This window comes from Sinocyclocheilus anshuiensis, unplaced genomic scaffold, assembly GCF_001515605.1.
Source record: "Sinocyclocheilus anshuiensis isolate Anshui unplaced genomic scaffold, SAMN03320099.WGS_v1.1 scaffold446, whole genome shotgun sequence".
Classification (NCBI taxonomy): Eukaryota; Metazoa; Chordata; class Actinopteri; order Cypriniformes; family Cyprinidae; genus Sinocyclocheilus; species Sinocyclocheilus anshuiensis.
Window position 1 is genome coordinate 308,418 of NW_015544247.1, and position 18,518 is coordinate 326,935.

Consider the following 18,518-nt stretch of genomic DNA (forward strand, 5'->3'; position numbering starts at 1 on the left):
TCCGACTGTTTGGGACATCTGGAAAATCGATTGTTTGGAGAAGAAAACGTGAACACTGCCATGAGTCCTGTGACGTGCCAACAGTGAAGCATCCTGCGACCATCCATGTGTGGGGTTGCTTTTCATCCAAGGGAGTAGGCTCTCTCATAATTCTGCCCAAAAACACTGCCATGAATAAAGAATGGTATCAAAACGTTCTGCAAGAGCGACTTCTTCCAACGATCCATGAGCAATTTGGTGATGATCCGTGCATTTTCCAGCATGATGGAGCACCATGTCACAAAGCAAGAGTGATAAAGAAGTGGCTCGAAGATCATTAAATTGAAATTTTGGATCCATGGCCAGGCAACTCCCCGGATCTAAATCCCATAGAGAACCTGTGGTCAGTCCTCAAAAGGTGAGTGGACAAGCAGAAGCCCACAAATTGTGATCAACTCTGAGAACTAATAAGGCAAGAATGGATCGCCATCAGTCAGGATTTGGCCCAGAAGCTGATATCTAGCATGCCAGAGCGAATTGCAGAGGTTATGAAGAACAAGGGTCACCACTGTAAATATTGACTCATTATAAATTTTTTGTCAATAAAAGCCTTTAAAACTCTTATTCCGGTATAATAATCAAGGAACTTTGCTGCCGTACCATGGGTGCAGCAGGCGCAATGATATTACGCAGCGCCTGAAAATAGTCCCAGCTAGGTAACTTCCAATAATAAGTAATATCATTGCGCCTGCTGCACCCATGATACGAAATGAGAGTATAGTTCCTAGCCATATCGGCCTACAAAATCTCAACTTTTCATTTTCCGTCGGTCTTAGTACACGAGATAACTACAGAATAGTCAAGTTTTAAATAGGAAAAATATAGAAACTCTTTGGTCATTTTTGAGCGAGATGCTAATGGTCTAATCAGATTCAATGATCTATGCTAAGCTAAGCTAAAAATGCTACCGCCAGACCCGGAGATCGGCTGAATGGATTCGAAAACGGTAAAACTCAACTGTTTAACTCTAGGGGAGTTGGAAAATTAGCCTATTTTCAAAAATAGTGGAGTGTTCCTTTAATTACTCACCCACCCTCATGTCGTTCCAAACCCGTAAGACCTTCGTTCATCTTCGGAACACAAATTAAGATATTTTTGTTGAAACCTGAGAGCTCTCTGGCCCTGCATAGACAGCAACGCAAACTGCAATGTTCCCAGTCCCAGAAACATATAAAGGACATCAGTAAAACAGTCCATGTGACATCAGTGGCTCAGCTTTAATTTTGCGAAGCTACGAGTGCACAAAGTAAACAAAAATAACATAATTTATCCAACAATTCTTCTCCCCGAGTTACCGTCTTCCGCCATTTTGGAGAGGACCACGACGCATCAGCGTTGTTTACATTCAGGAGAAAGCGCATATGCTGAATGTAAACAACGCTGATTATACGCTGGTAATTAATGACAGAATTTTCATTTTTGGGTGAACTAACCCTTTAATTGTGTAGTTTCTGTTTTAATGGGCTTGTACTGGTTTAATGTCCTACTGTTTTAAAAACAGTTTCCGATTTGTTTCATACACAACGTTTCAGTTACATTTATTAACACAGGTCATTAGTGATTTCATGAACTGATTCATACATTGGGAACATGCATTTTGGATTCATGAAGTCATGATTTGCAGCACTGTCCTGGATGTACTACTGTACATTCTTCTGTCTTTCTTTTTCTCTTTATCTCTCTCTTTTTTTGCACATATACTAGCATCTACAAAACAAACTGTCACTTCAAAATGGAGTTTCTGCTTGCTTTAGACATTTATTTCAACACAATGTGGATCCCATTTTTCACCACACAGCTGACAGTTACCCATCATTCTCATCGTGCCCCATGACATCACCCCCATCAGTGCAGGCTGTGGTATAATTGCCTAAAATGGGCCCGTCTCTTGATAGCGTCTACGAGTTGGCCAGAGATGAAGATGTATTAGATGCCCGTAACAAGTATAAAAGCCCATCAGTTTAAACTGGCAGCTCTTATCGCCCTGTTGAAAGATAGTATTTTCTTATTTTAGACTAAATCTGTGCAGTAGTTGAGAGGAGCATTTTGAAACATAAGGCCATAAGGATGGATTTAAAGAAATAATCTGACAGATTATATATAATTTACATTCAGTTTTTTGTCCTACATAACCTGCATTTGTTACATCCACACACCATGAAATGAGCTATTTCACAACATGGACTGTGTTCATTTATTCTGCGTCTTTATGTTTACAACTATTAACACATGCACAGACACACAAACATCCTTTTGCCCACAGTTACTTTCACTAATGAGCCTGTTTAGCATCTGCATGTGACTAATTAATTACCCTCCTTAACTCATGGCTAAACCCTCACTCCTGTGCTTAAACTGACCTAAATTTCCCCCATGTGCTAATTAAGGTTGTGATCTAGACTGTGGTCCCTCACAGGAGATGCTGAGTGTTGTTGAGGGCATGTCTGTTAATTTATGACTGTTCCTCATTATAGCCATCAACTCACATCAGTATGACAACAAGCTTACTCTTAAATATAAATGATAAGTCTTTCCTAAAGCTAAACAGCTGTTTTGTTTGCTCATTGTCCTGCTCAGAAGGTGCAAATATATTTTGGACTGTGCAGTTTTCCTCACGCTTCACCTCTAGGGAAGCAAAGTTGTCATGAGGATAGTTTTGATGGTAAAATATTGTTAAATTTAAGGTCAAAACATTAAAGAGGTAGTTTGAATAAAGATTCAAATTCTAAAATGTATTCATCCTCATGTCAGTCCAAACCCATGACTTTCTTTTCTCATTGAAAAACAAAGCCTTGTTTTAGCTGTACGAAGCAGTCTGTTACAGTATGTTGCTTAATGCTGCAAACTGGTGTTGCATAATATTTTAATTTATAATTATAATCATAAACACTAATTGGTAGTGCAAAGAGTTTTGACATATACTGTTTTGACATTTACTGTTATTCCTCTAGTTATTTATCTATAGTGGACAATGGATCAGATGTCCTGCACATCGATATGAAATTGCTTACTTCTGCGTTGAAAAAAAGTGGATACAGCAAAGGTAGATGTGGCTTGTTAGACTCCAAAAAAGACAAAAAGAGCACCATAAAATAATTATAAAATAGGACTCATTTGCTCTATTTTGAGGAAATAAATGATGAATTTTTAACTATTTCTTTTCCGCCTTCTTTTGTTTTATTTTTGGGATACATTAAGATATTTTATGGTGCTTTTATGTATTTTTTGCAGCTTAAAAGTTCTCAGTTAATTATAATTGCATGCAAAAAACATGACCAGCAGGCCTACAGTATTTAAAATGTAATTGTGTGTTCCATGGAACAAGATGATATGGGTTTGGATTTGGAACATGAAGGTGAGTAAGAGGCCGTTCACACAGAACTATTGTTTTTCCATGTAAATGTGCTAGATGATGTTTCTGACAGTTATAAAAACATGGTGCTGCAATTTAAAGTTTTGAAACATTAATTTCACTTTCCTTGGGTGTCACGTTTTTAAATGCAAAAACACATTTTGTGTGAATGGCCCCTAAATGATGACAGAATTTTAATGTTTTTGGCAAACCATCCCATTGCACTGTGATTTCTTTAACAAAGATTCTTGATTATAAATCTGTTAAAATTGGATGGCTGATTGGACGAGCTCTGTTTGCCGAATGTGGCACATGGCAGGAATAACTTGCTGTCTGTTAATAGAGCGGAGATTATCGTCATCTACAAATTGACGCGGTCCTACTTTCAAAGCTGCTAATCCACAGCATATTGACACAGCAGCCCACATATCCTGCTGGCTGCATTAAACATTTAGAGAGGTGTGTTGCTCATTATGTGTGTAAGAGGTAGAAGAGTCAGAGGCTGATTCATCCAACAGTCACATTCTCTCTCTGATGGCAAGCTGATCACTGGAGATGTTTAATATCTCCTATACCTCTCCCTCTGCTTAGAAATGCAATGCAGAGGAAAGCTCTGCAAAGTTTGTTATACAACAAAGCGTGTCATCCAGTCTGCGGTGTGTGCGCTTCCATGTGCACACAGATTTTCAAAAAATGAGAAAGATCTACGTACACATACGTTTCCTGTCAAACTCACCAGCAGTTCATCTTCGAGCTCTGTCTTACCGATTACACGATGCCTTTCATTACTGTTAGTGATTGCACCAGAGAGAGACAGAGGCAGGCAGACTGGAATATTTTTTCATGTCATTCTGTATTCTACTTCATTTTTTGTTATGTCTGTTTGCTGTGTAAATTAATGACTGACACAGCCAGGGAGTGTTTACTTTGATGCTTGTTGTGAACGGGAGGGTTTGGTAGAGGAGTGCTTTTTGATATTTGTGCATTCTGGAAGGCTGTACTGTCAGGAGTGTGTTAAGTTCTGTAGGTCTCAAAGAGGAGAGTATGAACTTACAAGTGTAGCCTACATTTATTTCAAGAGCCTTGTTTGTTACATCTAGTGGAGTGGTTCTCAACTGCTGGGTCGTGACCCAAAATTTGGTCACAGGTATATATTCTGATAGGATGAGAGGAATATAGTTGCAGTCGGGAGATCCGAAAGGGAGCCTAAGCTTTTGACCTGCTTTTTGTTTCTGCTCTCTCTCCCCTTTGAAACTTTATCTACTTTATAAAGTCGCAGACAGAAGGCTAAAACAGTGCTAAATGCAAATTATAAAATGCAGATAGCCATATAATCACACATAATTAAAGATAAAAAACTGGGCTTATCAAAGCGAAAAAACATACTTCTTCCCATATCTTTTTTTGTTAACATCAAGCTACCAAATACTATTATTTTATTTATTTATGTATTTATTTAGTCATTTATTAGACGCTTTTATCCAAAGCGACTTACAAATGACGACAACAGAAGCAATCAATTGTAGTATTAAAACAACTAAAAACAGATCCAAAACTAAAAGCTAAAACTTTATAAATACTACCTATGCACATTTTAAAAATAAAGAGATTAAATAAAAATGACGAATGCATACAACAAATTAAAAAACTTAACATGTAAATGAAAAACAAAAAATAAAGCTAAAAACAATTCAAAATATTAAAGAACAAAAGGTATAAGAGTATAATAATGATTATAACATAACACTAAGCCAAATACCAAAAAAAAACAACTACATATGTGTATGTACAACCACACATACATACATATATACTGTATATGTACATACACATTTATAAATTCAATATATATATTATTTCATTTCCATTTAGTTTGTTGAAGTATTAAAATAAGTCAAATTAAATAAAACTAAAAACTTAATAAAAGACCTATACAGACATAATAAATTCAGACATAATGTAACTAAAATTAAAATAAATAACAAATACAAATAATACAAATCAAATGACAGTAGTTTATCAGTAATCCTAAAAAATAACACTGCCAAACACACATGCTAAAAAACAACAACTTACTTACACATAGTAAGAAATGGTTATAAAAACTGAAACAGAAGCGAAACAAGTAATAGGAAAGAGGAGAAATAAAAAGCGATACTTATCCTTTGCCGGTGTCCCTGCCCGGTGGAGACGTACGGTAGAGTCGATGGTCTTTACACTCTTCGGTCTTCACAAGAGGAAGCCGTCACGCGACGGCTGCCGCGACCGCTGTTGCGGTAAACTAAGCTTTTTTTTAAAATAAAAATAAAAAAACTATTAAACTTAATACCATTACTTATTTCATAAGTAAATTTCATTTCTACTGAGAAATAAGCATTATAGCAGTAGATACTTGCTTCGCTACCTTTTAAGCTCACTAGATCATTAGACATTATATCATTTGGTCTTTTGGAAGCCTGTCTGAAACTTCTTTCTTATAAAAATTCTCTCTGTTATGTCATTGGCTGACTGGGCAGCAAGGCAGGTACCTTCACTCTCGGACAGACAGCTACTTCTTTACTTTCTGCGGGTCATAAACAAAGCCCCCATCAAGGGCCGTCCATAACCCAGCTACTTACATTCCTGGACATTTAGCATCGCTTCAGCACACACCACTGGCCTGAGATCTGACTCTAAAACTATTAATATCTACCTCTCTCTGGTCTTTTCCTGTGGTCGCTGATGAATAGCCAGTCTGTGTGGTGAGCAGCATGATTTGCTGATAACAGCAAGGCCATTTGACGCCTTAAAAGCTGTGAATCTTGAAGCACACAGGCTTATTATGCTGCCAGGTATTTGTGGCCATAGAAACTGAATCAATACGAGGCCTCGTATCACCATCTTCTTTCCCATTTATCCTGCCACAGAGGATGAGTGGAAGAGCATTTTATTTTTTCACGTGGAGGTCTTCACCTACTTTTAAAGTGGGAAACGCATCACCCTTTCCATGCCAGGGGGCAGTCAACCTGAAGAAGTCACAGATGAAAGGCATTTCTGGAGGACGGAAGGGAAAGAAATAGAGTAAAAATCCCTACAGGGAGCAGTAGATGTTCTTACACGGTCCAATCAGTGACAATCCTTTGTTAGCAGTTTATTTCAGAGCTGGAGGGGCCAGAGGCCCAAAACTGTAACCTGCAATCTAATATGTGTCTCTCCACCAGTGTCTTCATTCATTCGTTCGTTCGTTCGTTCGTTCGTTCGTTCGTTCGTTCGTTAGTTCGTTCGTTCGTTCATTCATTCATTCATTCATTCATCAATCCACCCATTCATCTGTTTATCTGACTGTTTCCATCCATCCATGTACCTTCTGTCTCTATTCATCAATCCATTAATGCATGTTCCTGTTTGTCTCCATCCATCCATCCATCCATCCATGTAACTCTCCATCCATCTATCCATCAATCCTTCCTTCTTTCCATCCATCCATCCATCCATCCACCCACCCACCCATCCATCCATCCATCCATCTGTCCGTCCATCCATCCTTGTACCCATCTGTCTCCGTCCATCCATCCTGTCTCCATTCATCCATCCGTCTGTCCGTCCGCACGTCAGTCTATCCATTCATCCATGTACCTGTACCATCCATTCATGTGCCTGTCTGTCTCCATCTCTCCACCCACCCATCCATCCATCCATCCATCTGTCTGTTCATCCGTACGTCTGTCTATCCATCCATTCATCCATCCATGTAGCTGTCAGTCTCCATCCATCCATTTGTGTGTCTATCGATGCATCCATCCATCTGTCCATTTACTTGTCTATCTCTATCCATCTCTCCGTCCATCCATCCATCCGCTTGTCAAGTCTGATGGAGAAATGGATATGTGGCTGTTAGTCGCAGGGCTGCATCTCAGCACTGATGCTATATTGATCAAACACCCTCTCTGCTCTGAAGGCCCTTGACTGAACACATAGCATCTGGAAATGTTATTGCCTGCATAATTTTTCACCTTTCTCCCCTTTCCCTGGGCACTTTTCTTGTGCATTTCACATTTCAAATAGCAACATGAAACTGTGGATTAGTACTTTAGAGGCTGCATATGCACGCTAACTTCTAAATGCTTTCTTACTTTAAAATTAGATAGCTGTGGATTCTTTTGCGCTTTATAGTTTATCTCCAAAAGCGCCTTGTTATGAAAAGCTGCTTTAAAGATGAATGGATAATGGGCAGAACTCAGAAGAATGTTTGCGCATGTCAGTCTCGGGCTCTCTGTGACCTTTTCTGTGGTGTTGAGAAAAAGTGGCACTCTGGAAGACGTTGCCTCTTTAAATTAAGTTCTCTGTTAAATTGCCATCTAGGCTATATTTAAACATATTTTTCAGGATGTAATAGCTGATATATGCTTTTTCCGTAATCTATTTAACCCTGATTTACGTCACATAACTAAGTCATTATTCAGCAAAAACCTTGCTGTCCATCATCGTTCTCCTCTTGTTCTCATTGTTTCATGATACATCCGTGGTGCATTTTTTATAACAGCAGAAACAGCTTTTGCTGCTAAACATACATAGTGTCTGCCTTCTAACTGCCTTCTAATATGCTAGGCTTTGTATGAGTAAAATTACAATCATAGATAAATGTGAGTTTTCAACAGGTTTGGTGTCTCAGTGAGAGTGACGTCGATGCCCAAGATCAGGCTGATATGAGTGACAGTGGTATAGAAAGGAAATAGTGAGAGTAAGAGCACGACTCAGATAAAGCTGTTAGATAACATCTGTGACCCATGATTTGGGTTCGATTCTGTGTCTTTATGGACAGCAAGCTTAGGAAAGTATGATTGGATGTGTTTGTCAATAGCGGGTTAGCGCGTGGCAGACAAAAGACAATCAATACGTAACATATGCTAGCTGCTCTGGAGATAAGACGACTTACAACCGTTTGGCAGGAAGGGAAAACGTCAATATCACTTTTTCAGAATAAAAATGAGAAAATAAATTTTAAGTTGAAAAAAATAAATCAAACCGATTTGTTTTAGGTTCAAAAGCAAATAGGATCCTGGAGGGAGAAAAATTGGAAGTAGACCAACGAGTGAAAAACTAATGAAACAATCATGAGCAAAAGGAAATGCAGAGTTTGAGTGAGATGAGCCTGTTGAAGCCTGAAGATGGATACGTGAGGATTTAGCAGACGGTGAACTCGATTCAAGATGACAGTACGACAGAGAGTGCCCTTGAATCTGGTTCAGGGTCATAGCCATAGGATGATCCAGGTGAGTAGTATTACAATGCACTATGTGTCAGATTGGTGATTTATGACCTGATTTATGACCTGATTTATGACCCATGTCAGCGTTGATTGACAGGTTGTCTTATGTCAAATGTTTACATGGTCAGATTTATGACCTGATTTATGACTATATGGCTATCACCGGGGTCCTGTCACCCCTGACTGACATGATAGTGGGGGTGTGTAAATCAAAAGCTCAAAACAGATGTTAGATCTGACTTTTGATGTGCTATGTCGCCTTGTTGTAATGTGATCACAATTAAGAACTATAACATTATATTGCATCTCCCTTTGAAAAGGTTATAGACATAGTCGTTTATACAGGAAATATGTTTGCACAACAGAAATATATAATGTCCTCATATGAGGCCGCAGGGTCTTAAGAGGTTAAAAATCTATAAGAAATAAATTGCCATAATGTTGACCTGACCTTTTGGGAAGGGTGGGCTATTGGGAGTCCTAAATGAATTGGATCAGCTAAAGAAGAGGCTGGTTAAACAAATAAATAACAAAAGGATGCATTATGTGATTACTCCAACTAAACCTGTTTCCTTTCATTAGCTGATGCTTGTGACAGACGATTTCATTCAAATTGACTTACTGTACACTTATTACAGGGACAGTCCTTGTGGAGAAACCTTAGGTTAAGTGTCTTGCTGGATAGTGCACTGGCTCATGGTTTCCAGCCAACTATAACAATTGCACCACATTAGCTACCATCACTCTGTTTGTAACCCATAGCCTAGATTACACCCATTTGTGGACCATGATACAAATGTTTTCATGATTATCTGAAAGAAAATTTAAAGCAATTGCAATTTTTGTGATGATGCTATCTTGAGAATTGTGTGGGATTTATATTTTTCTAATTAATATTTGTTCTAAATAAAATAAAATAAAGATAAGTAATGTTAGCTTCAAACTTCAACTTTTGAGTTTTTTTTTTGCATATAACGCATTCCACTTACATTAAATATTTTTATGTTGCCTCCAATGTGGCTTCTCTGTTGCCACATTTTGAAACTTAGCCTTTGAACTAGTAACTTAGTAGTCTTTGTGTATATTTCTAAGGGAATGTCCCTCTTCTCTTATATTGTCTACTTTGATTAGGAATTGTGAAAACTGTTTTTCCAGAGTAGGCAAGGCTTCTGTTGCAAACTCACTTAAAGGGATAATTCACCCAAAAATGAAAATGTTGTTATCATTTACTCACCCTCATGTCATTACAAACCTGTATGAGTTTCTTTCTTATGTTGAACATAAAAGAATATTTTGAAGAATGCTGGTAATTGAACAGTTGATGGTCTCCAATGACTATAGTATTTCTTTCAATGGAATTAACAATAGAGCATTTAGATAGCTAAATGAAATTATGAACAAAATAGCTCTAGCTCATTTTTTAATGACGCGAAACAGTTGTCTAAAGAATATAATCATCCTTTCTTGTAATTATAGATGAAAATAAGTAACGAACCCGCACACTATCAATACTTGCTAATTCTTAAACTTTATTAAACGCAACGTTTCGGTCCACTGACCTTCATCAGGCAAATGTGCCTGATGAAGGTCAGTGGACCGAAACGTTGCGTTTAATAAAGTTTGCGGGTTCGTTACTTATTTTTGATTCAACTTTTTGTTTGATTTTGTTCCCATGCACCTATCCTCGTTTCAGGTGTGCTGAGTTTACGTTGATTGAGTATTTGTAATTATAGATGAGCAGATTGTGGTGACAAATTTATATTCAAGCCTGACTAAAAGCTAAAACTACTGTAACATCAATTTCTGATACTCAAAAGTGCATTGTACTCAATTTTAACGACAAGTCATTTTTGTTTATTTTTTTAATTGGGTTCAGAGAATGTAGATGAAATCCCACTCAGCTGCTTTAGATATGCCCTGGATCTCAGCAAGAGGTTCCAGGTGTGTGTGTGTCTGTGAAAAATGTGACATCTGTTTTATTTTTTGTGTGAATGTCGCACCTAAATTCATACATGCATAATCAAATGTGTTCTTTTTTGTCACCTGATGAAACTTGTGGTGGCTGTTAAGCTTGAAATCAGCAGTGGGATGTTGCCTCAGTGTTTGTCAGCCAAAAGATGCAGTATCTTGTCATCTCTGCTGAAGATGACGAACATTATGAGCTTATTGTGTCGATGAACGCAGCTCTGGCTTGATAATCTCATGGTGTTCCAATATAAGATCAACAATCTGAACAGAACTGCTGACCAACAGTCAAAAAATCTCTCAGCTTACACACATCTGCATTGATACACACTCTTAAAGGTGTCCAGATGCCTTTGTAGATTGCAGTGAATGTGCTGATAGAATGTGTCTGATGGTTCACAATCATAGGTGTTATTCTTTAGAGTGCTGTTAAATTGGTCTGCACAGTCCTGAATAGATGCAGGTCTGATTACTGATCATGGCAGTAAATGTAAAGTGTGGCAAGACTGATCAATGTGCTTGATTCATTGAGCTGGCTCAGCAAAAAGTCAACACCGGTGACCAGATGTGTGTGTGTGTGTGTGTGTGTGTGTGCATAACACAAAAAGCTACAAACGTTACTGCTTGTAGCGTGTGAAACACAATTATGCCCTCCTCTAATTCATTTAGAGTGTCCACTACTACTGTACATTCATGCGCAAAGACAGATTTTCATTGACTGAATGTGCAGCAGCTGTATAAGTTTTCCACATTACCCACAATGCACTTACAGTTTAGTGTACAGTGTGTTAGAAATAAATGTTTTTATTAAGTAGAAATATTTGCCTCCTGGAATTATTTCTAACCATATAAGACATTCTATGGCTTTTAGTTATATCAACTGCTTTATTCATATTGACTGGCATTTAGTTATATCATCTGCTACAGATCACTATAGGCATAATATAACAAGACAGAATAGAAAAGACCTAGAATAGCATATTATATAAAAAAATATGAAATACATTATATATTTTCTTTGCACATTTTGCTCCCACATTTGAAATATCTGGGACAATATTATCACTTACAGTGGCATTTTTGCCTCGAGCCTTTGTTAATTTCTCGTGCCAGTGTACCGTGTGGTAAACGTATGGACAGAAAAGACTCATTCTGGTACAAATTGGAACGACAGATGTATTATTAAAATGTTTTATCGCTTTTCCTACAGCACATGGCTCATCCAGGTTTAGATTAAGACTATTAAAACAACATCTTCATTTTCTGTGAATGTTTGTGGCATCACTGAGTGAAGGTGATGCTTATAGGATTATAAGATTATGGAGGACAGTTTTACTAGGAAAGCTAAAAAATGCAGATGAGGGTTGTTGAAAGAGGATATTTTTACTACGACTTTGCTTTCTTGTATTTGTGTTTTGTAGAGCTGTGGAAATGTCTGTGATCTTTATGTACTGTATGATCAGCTATATTAAGACTGAAAGCTGGTTGCTTTGTTGTACAGTATGCTGCCGAGCTGAAGTCAAAATGAATTTATTTAGATTTTGTACAAGAGTTAGTTACAGTCTGAAGAAAATCAGCATTGTGTGGCCATTTTCAAGCTTTTTATCTTTGACTCTTATTCATAATTGAACACATGATGTTTGTTTCATCCCTCGTTCTCTTTTGTTCTCCACAGTGAGCGTTGGCGTCTTTGCCCGTGTGTTGTCATTTTTCATCAGAATCAGGAGTGACTTGAGCTCCTCACAGGGGCAACACACTCACTAGCATTCAGCAGGCTACAGGCGGGGAGGAGTGTTAAATCAAGCTCTAAATACGACTTTAGGCTCAGGTTCCCCTGATGGCAAAAAAAATTAATTTCTCTCATTTGCATATTTCCTATTCTCCCCAAAAAAGAAAAGACGAGGAGAGAAGAATATCAAAATGTCAGATTTTGCTTACACACATTTGATAATTAAGAGGCTAAAGGCAATTAGAACACATCTAAATTGCTGTATTTGTTTAACAAACAGCAAATGTAAATCTATTAGCTTATATTTTATGTTAAAACTACACTAGCCTTTAAAAATTGGGTTGGGAATGATTTAATGTTTTTGAAAGAAGTCTCAGCTCACCAACACTGCATTTATTTGATCAAAAATATTGTAAAAAATAAGAATATTGTGAAATACTAATACCAAGTGTAATTTATTTCTGTGATGGGAAAGCTGTCAGCAGCAAATTTTCAGCAGTCATTACTCTAGTTTTCAGTGTCTAAAAGTAATAAAAGTATTAATTTCTTAAAAAAAAAAAATCTTACAGACCCTAAACTTTTGAACAGAAGTGTATGTTTAGCATGTCACTGAAGAAAGGTGAAGTCAGATGTCCTCTTTGAATAAACAAGTCATTGGTGTTATTTCAGAGTTTTATCACCATCACAGAAGGCTGTTGTTCTCATTTAAATTCTCACACTTCCAGTGTAAACGTTATATAATGTCCGTCTGTCTCGTATAATTAGGAACATTATGTAGGAGATAAAGTTGCAAAATGAGGGAAAAGCCTTTATGGTTTTGTGGACATTTATACAATTTCAAACAACTTATGCTCATATTTCCCCATTTTCATCTACAGTGAATTGTACCACTCATTTCAGATAAATAGATAAACAGACGAGCCATCACTTACTCTGATATTTTGGTGCTTGGGTGACTTTTCTAAGGGACCTTCCCTTCAGGTTGTGTGTATATGTGTATTAGTGGGTGGATCGGTGAATATTTGTTTGGAGTGTGGAGGTGAATGCTCCATGAATAAAGGGAGGTAATTTAGTTGCCTGCAGCGGTTGTGTGAAGTCTGACCTTATCAGAGCAGCCTCTGTTTTTTCTTTTAAACCTGGTGAGTCACCAGCCACACACACACATGCATTATCAGAAAGTGAATGATATTGTCAGGGGAGTGTGTCCTGTGAGAGTAGGAGGCAAGAGAGAGCAGTGGAAATGTTAATGCGGGTTTCACCTGCCCGAGCGGAGAGCTGCAGCCCCTCACCAAGCATCCATCAGAGGCTCTCAGAAGCAGTTTAGGAGCCCAGAGAGAGCGAGAGAGATGTGGCCTCAGCTTGGGCAGGTGATTGATCACCTTCATGGAACTGCACCATCTCCAATGCGAAGTCAGCCTGAGGATTAATGAGCTGCTCTCTCTCTGAGGTAGAGCGGTTTCCAGTGATTGAAACACAGCTTGCATAGAAAGAGATGGCTGAGGACTCACAACTCATTCCCCAGATGAGTGGGTGTGTTCTCGGTTTAACGGCAGATAGAATGGACTCTGCTGTCATCATCTTCCTTCACTCACATAAGTGCTCACTTGACCATCACTGTGTGGAGAACATTTACTTCCTGCCCGTCCATCACAGGCTGAATGTTATCTGTTAAGATTATGCTGCCATATAAATTAATATTTATATTTATATAATTAATATTTATATTTATTTAACATTAAATAAATGATTGAACTACTAAGCATTGTGTACCAGATTGAATCTTATCATAGGCCTCTTTGAAGCTATTGAATATGAATATGAATTTTCAGAAAATTCTGCCCAAAAATGAATAGTCATTATTCCAGTCATTATTCAGTCTTCTGAAGTCATACAAAAGCTTTGTGAGAGAAACAGATCAAAGTCATTATTTGTTGAAAAATGGTGACAACTTCCCTAATTGTTCTTGGAATGTTCATGAAAGTTTGTGAGAGAAGTAAATGAATAATTCTTTTGAGATCTTTTCAATCGGATCATTTTGCTTGGTTTGCTTGCTTTCTGTTTTGGTTTCAGTTTGATTAGAGCAGTTTAAAGAGCTATTCACACAGAATGTGTTTTGATGTTAAAATCGTGAGACACAGGGTAGTTGCATGGAAAAAAACAAAACAACGTATTTTGAAAGTTGAACTTGAGCGCATTTTTAGAATGCTGTATTATGCATGAGATGCTGTAAAAGACCTGAATGCAACGGTCAAACACGGCATGTTTATAATAGAACAAAACAATGGATAATCAGTGCAGCGGAATTCAAAAACACATTCTGTGTAAATGTCCGCTAAATACACAGTCATGTTTTCTGTTGTTCATCACATTTTTGTGGGTGAAATGTAGTAATTTCAATAGGAATCCACGCTTTCTGAAATGTTATGTGAGAAAAAAATTTTCCTATGCAGATTGTGCAACAGATTTGCCATGTTGACTGACAGAAGGCTGCTTGGTTTGAAAGTGTCTTTTATTTTTGCTTGTGGTTATAATTGTTCATGTATTGGACTGGTCCGATTAATTTTCAAGTTCAACTCACTGATTCAGTGAGCTCAAAATCAGCTAACACCAAATTAGTAAAACAGCTAGTGCCCATAATTCATGTTTATAACAAGACTATGTCAACCAACTTCTATTTTTCATATAGACACTGATTCATTACTGCAAATAAACTTTGATGTGACCACAGAGAAGATATGTAAAGCATTTCAAGATGTATTATTGTGCCAAAAGCATGTTTCTCATATAAACACATTAGCATAGTTGTTTGTTAACCATTAGCTTAATGCATTAATTTAAATTTGAACAACCAATAGCAATTAAGCTCAATAGCAATTAAGCAAAACAGCATCACTGGGTGACTCTCTGTGTGATTTTATTCAGATGAAGTCAGAGTTTATGCGAAAGCCTGGAGCAAAGCCCCGGGCTGCCACATTCTCACTGCTGGAGTCTTCATGAGTTCAACTGTGTTCCCGAATAAACAACTCTCATTTAATTTTCTTTAGCTTGTCACGATCTTGTATGTTGTGGCGAATGCACCAGTTTATTTATACTGCTAATATGTACTTTGTGTGAACTGCTAGACTTGAATTATATGAGGCAGACATTGTGAATAATTGATGGTTTGTAGCGTGTCGCTATAAAGCAGATAGATGCTTCCTCTGACATCAGACAGAGAGCAGATTTACATTGGGATGAAAGAGGATCAAAACCATTTCATTTTCTGTGATGGTTTTCAGACTGCCATTCACTCTGATGACACAGCATCTAACAGGCTTTATTTCTCTGTGTCCTGTAGGTGGTGGGCCCTCCAGCTGCAGGGGCTTTCAGAGAGAGGCCAGCTAAACCCACTGCCTTCCGTAAGTTCTATGAGCGTGGAGACTTTCCCATCGCACTGGAACATGACTCTAAAGGCAACCGCATCGCATGGAAGGTATTTAAAAACAACTTTTGCTCTGCTGTCTTTGTAGTGCAATATATTTATCAGCTTTCCTTACACATCACTTGTAGATATAGCTATTCACATACAAAACAAACTAGTTGATTTCTTTACTTGTCATTTAGATACTAATTTCCTGAAGTAGACCGTTCTTGGTCGTAAGCTATATGATTCAATTGAATGTGGCTTGAATAGCATTTTTCCCTAATACAAATTGTGACAAAGCAACTTTTCCCAATACATATAAGTGTCAAAATAAGTGTTTTAAATTAATTAATAGATCCATACAAAACAAGAAAAAGAAATGAGCACCACGTCATTGACTTATTAATGAAAAAGTGAAAGCGCAGAAATATATATATATATATAGTACTGTGCAAAAGTCTTAAGCCACTAGTATTTTCACCATCTAAAAAATTATTTAAAGTCAGTTATTTCTATCTTTTGCTAATTGTGTGTCAGTAGGAAATATCAGTTTACATTTCCAAACATTAATTTTGCCAATAATTGTAATAATCCAGTGAGATTTTTGTTTGCACAAGGAGTCTGACAACAGCCAGTGCTCCACACAGAGATCTGATCTGATCATCATCCAGTCTGTCTGGAATGACATGAAGAAACAGAACAAAGTGAGACAGACTAAATCCAGAAGAACTGTGCCAACGTCTCCAAGATGCTTCAAGAGACCTACCTGCAAAGCTACAGTGCTGTTAAAAGTTTTAGGCACTTGTGTAAAATGCTGTCAAATGAGGATGCCGTCACAAATAATGTCATAAATACATTTCATTTATCAAATAACAACTTCTATTAACTAAATTAAAGCAACATTTGGTGTGACCATCCTTTACGTTTAAAGCAGCTTTTGCCCTAGGTACACCTGTGCATAGTTTTTCAGGTAGCTTTGCAGGTTGGATTTCTTGAAGCATTTCGGAGATGATGGTGATGGTAATGGTGAGATCAGATCTCTGTGTGGAGCACTGGCTGATGTCAGACTCCTTGTGCAAACAAAACTCACTGTATTATTACATGTAATGGAAAAATGAATGTTTGGAAATGTAAACTGATATTTCTCTACAGCAAAAGATAGAAATAAATGACTAAACAATTTTTTTAGCTGGTGAAAATACTTGTGGCCTAAGACCTTGGCACTGTACTGTATATGTAAACAAAATTCCCATCTTGATAGAAAACACAAAAGTATGTGTGTGTGAGAGTGAGTATTATGCTTGGAAAAGATAAAGAGCTCTGATCAATCAGAGTGATGCTCACTGTCCCCTCTGCGCTACAGTTGCGTAGTGATACAGCTTGTAGCTGTGGTTGACCTAATAGCAGACTGTCACGAGTCTCTGTGTGCGCCTGCTGGTTAGACATAGTGTTTATTTCATGAAGGTCAGCAGTAGTATTATCAGTGTTAACCTGCTGTCTGCGCACTAATTCAGAGGAATCAGTACAGTGCCTGACAGGCACAACTCACCTCTCTCTCATTCATCAGTATTTCTCTTTTTTCCTGGTTGGCCTTGGCATGAATTATTAAAGCAAATTTCAAAATGAATTTTCCTATGCTTTTGAAAAAATAATGTCTCTTTTTCTTTGTGTTGTTATGAAATTGCTGGGAGCCGACAGGAAGTGGTGTATGAAATTGTAGCTGTCACATCTAATGCATCTGTAATGCTTATTGATTTTCCTTCTCATGCCGCTGTTGATTTGATTCTGGTTTTCACACGCAGTATTTACACGCCTTCGCTCTGTAAATATGATACACGTATGCTTGAGTAAAACCGTGCCCTCAGTGACCCCTGTAATATATGCAGTACCAGGTCACTTAGAGGTCATGCTTGGGTTGAGACCATTTATAAGTGTTTCATTAGGTGTATGTTAGGTGGAAGTGGAAGCAGTGCATGCGTGTATGAAAGGCTAGTTTATTACATGAAGTATGTGGGCACAGCTGTGTAAGCACAGAGGAACCTTTGGGGCAATAGTTCAAGATACGGTGACCAGATCAATCCGTCTAAAAGAGAGGGAGCGAAGTCTGTAATAGAGTCTTTTGTTTTGTCCAGGTGGTTTAATCATGCAGATCTGTCATTGGATCAATGATATGACACCCTGAATCTATTCATTTATTAAAAAATATCTTAAGAGCAATTTATATATACATTGGCTTGAATACCCCCAATTTTTTATAAGCATTTTTTTTTCTGAATTTAAAGTCAGTTTGCTATTTTTGGGGGGCATGAAATAAAAATATCAGGGTGGTACAAATGTCCTGATATCGTAATAAAGAAAAAAAATTAAATTCTTAACAAAAACAAAAAACTGAAGTACTTTGACGTAATCTTTTTATTATTATTTCTTAATGAAAACTATTTAAACAAAATTGCTTCTCTGCTTAATATTATTTGCTAAAACTGTTGTCAACAAAATCAAAGTCATGTGATTTAATAAACACAGGCTCATTGGAAATATGTGCTTGTGGTGACGTTACTGCAATATGATATTATGTACCTTACTGCACATTCTTTACTGTGTCAAGGTCAAAAAGTTTAATAAAATATTACATAATTTAACCTTTTTAAGACAAAGGTTTGTTTGGCATGTAAAATGTCAAGTGGTGCGACTCTTCAAATCTTAATATTTAAATAAAGATATTTATTAATTAATAATTCATTATATTTGTGTATATATATATTTATATAATATATTGTGTGTA

General features: G+C 37.3%; 1 protein-coding gene across 2 annotated transcripts in view; it reads left to right on the plus strand.

Annotated features, from left to right (window-relative positions):
• The window catches only part of LOC107697704 (parkin coregulated gene protein homolog), a 109,578-nt gene that overhangs the window by 1,868 nt on the left and 89,192 nt on the right, over positions 1-18,518 (plus strand). For both annotated transcript variants that reach the window (XM_016498504.1, XM_016498505.1), the window contains exon 2: positions 15,671-15,805. In XM_016498504.1, coding sequence (XP_016353990.1) covers positions 15,671-15,805 — 135 coding nt within the window. The remainder of the gene's footprint in view (positions 1-15,670; positions 15,806-18,518) is intronic.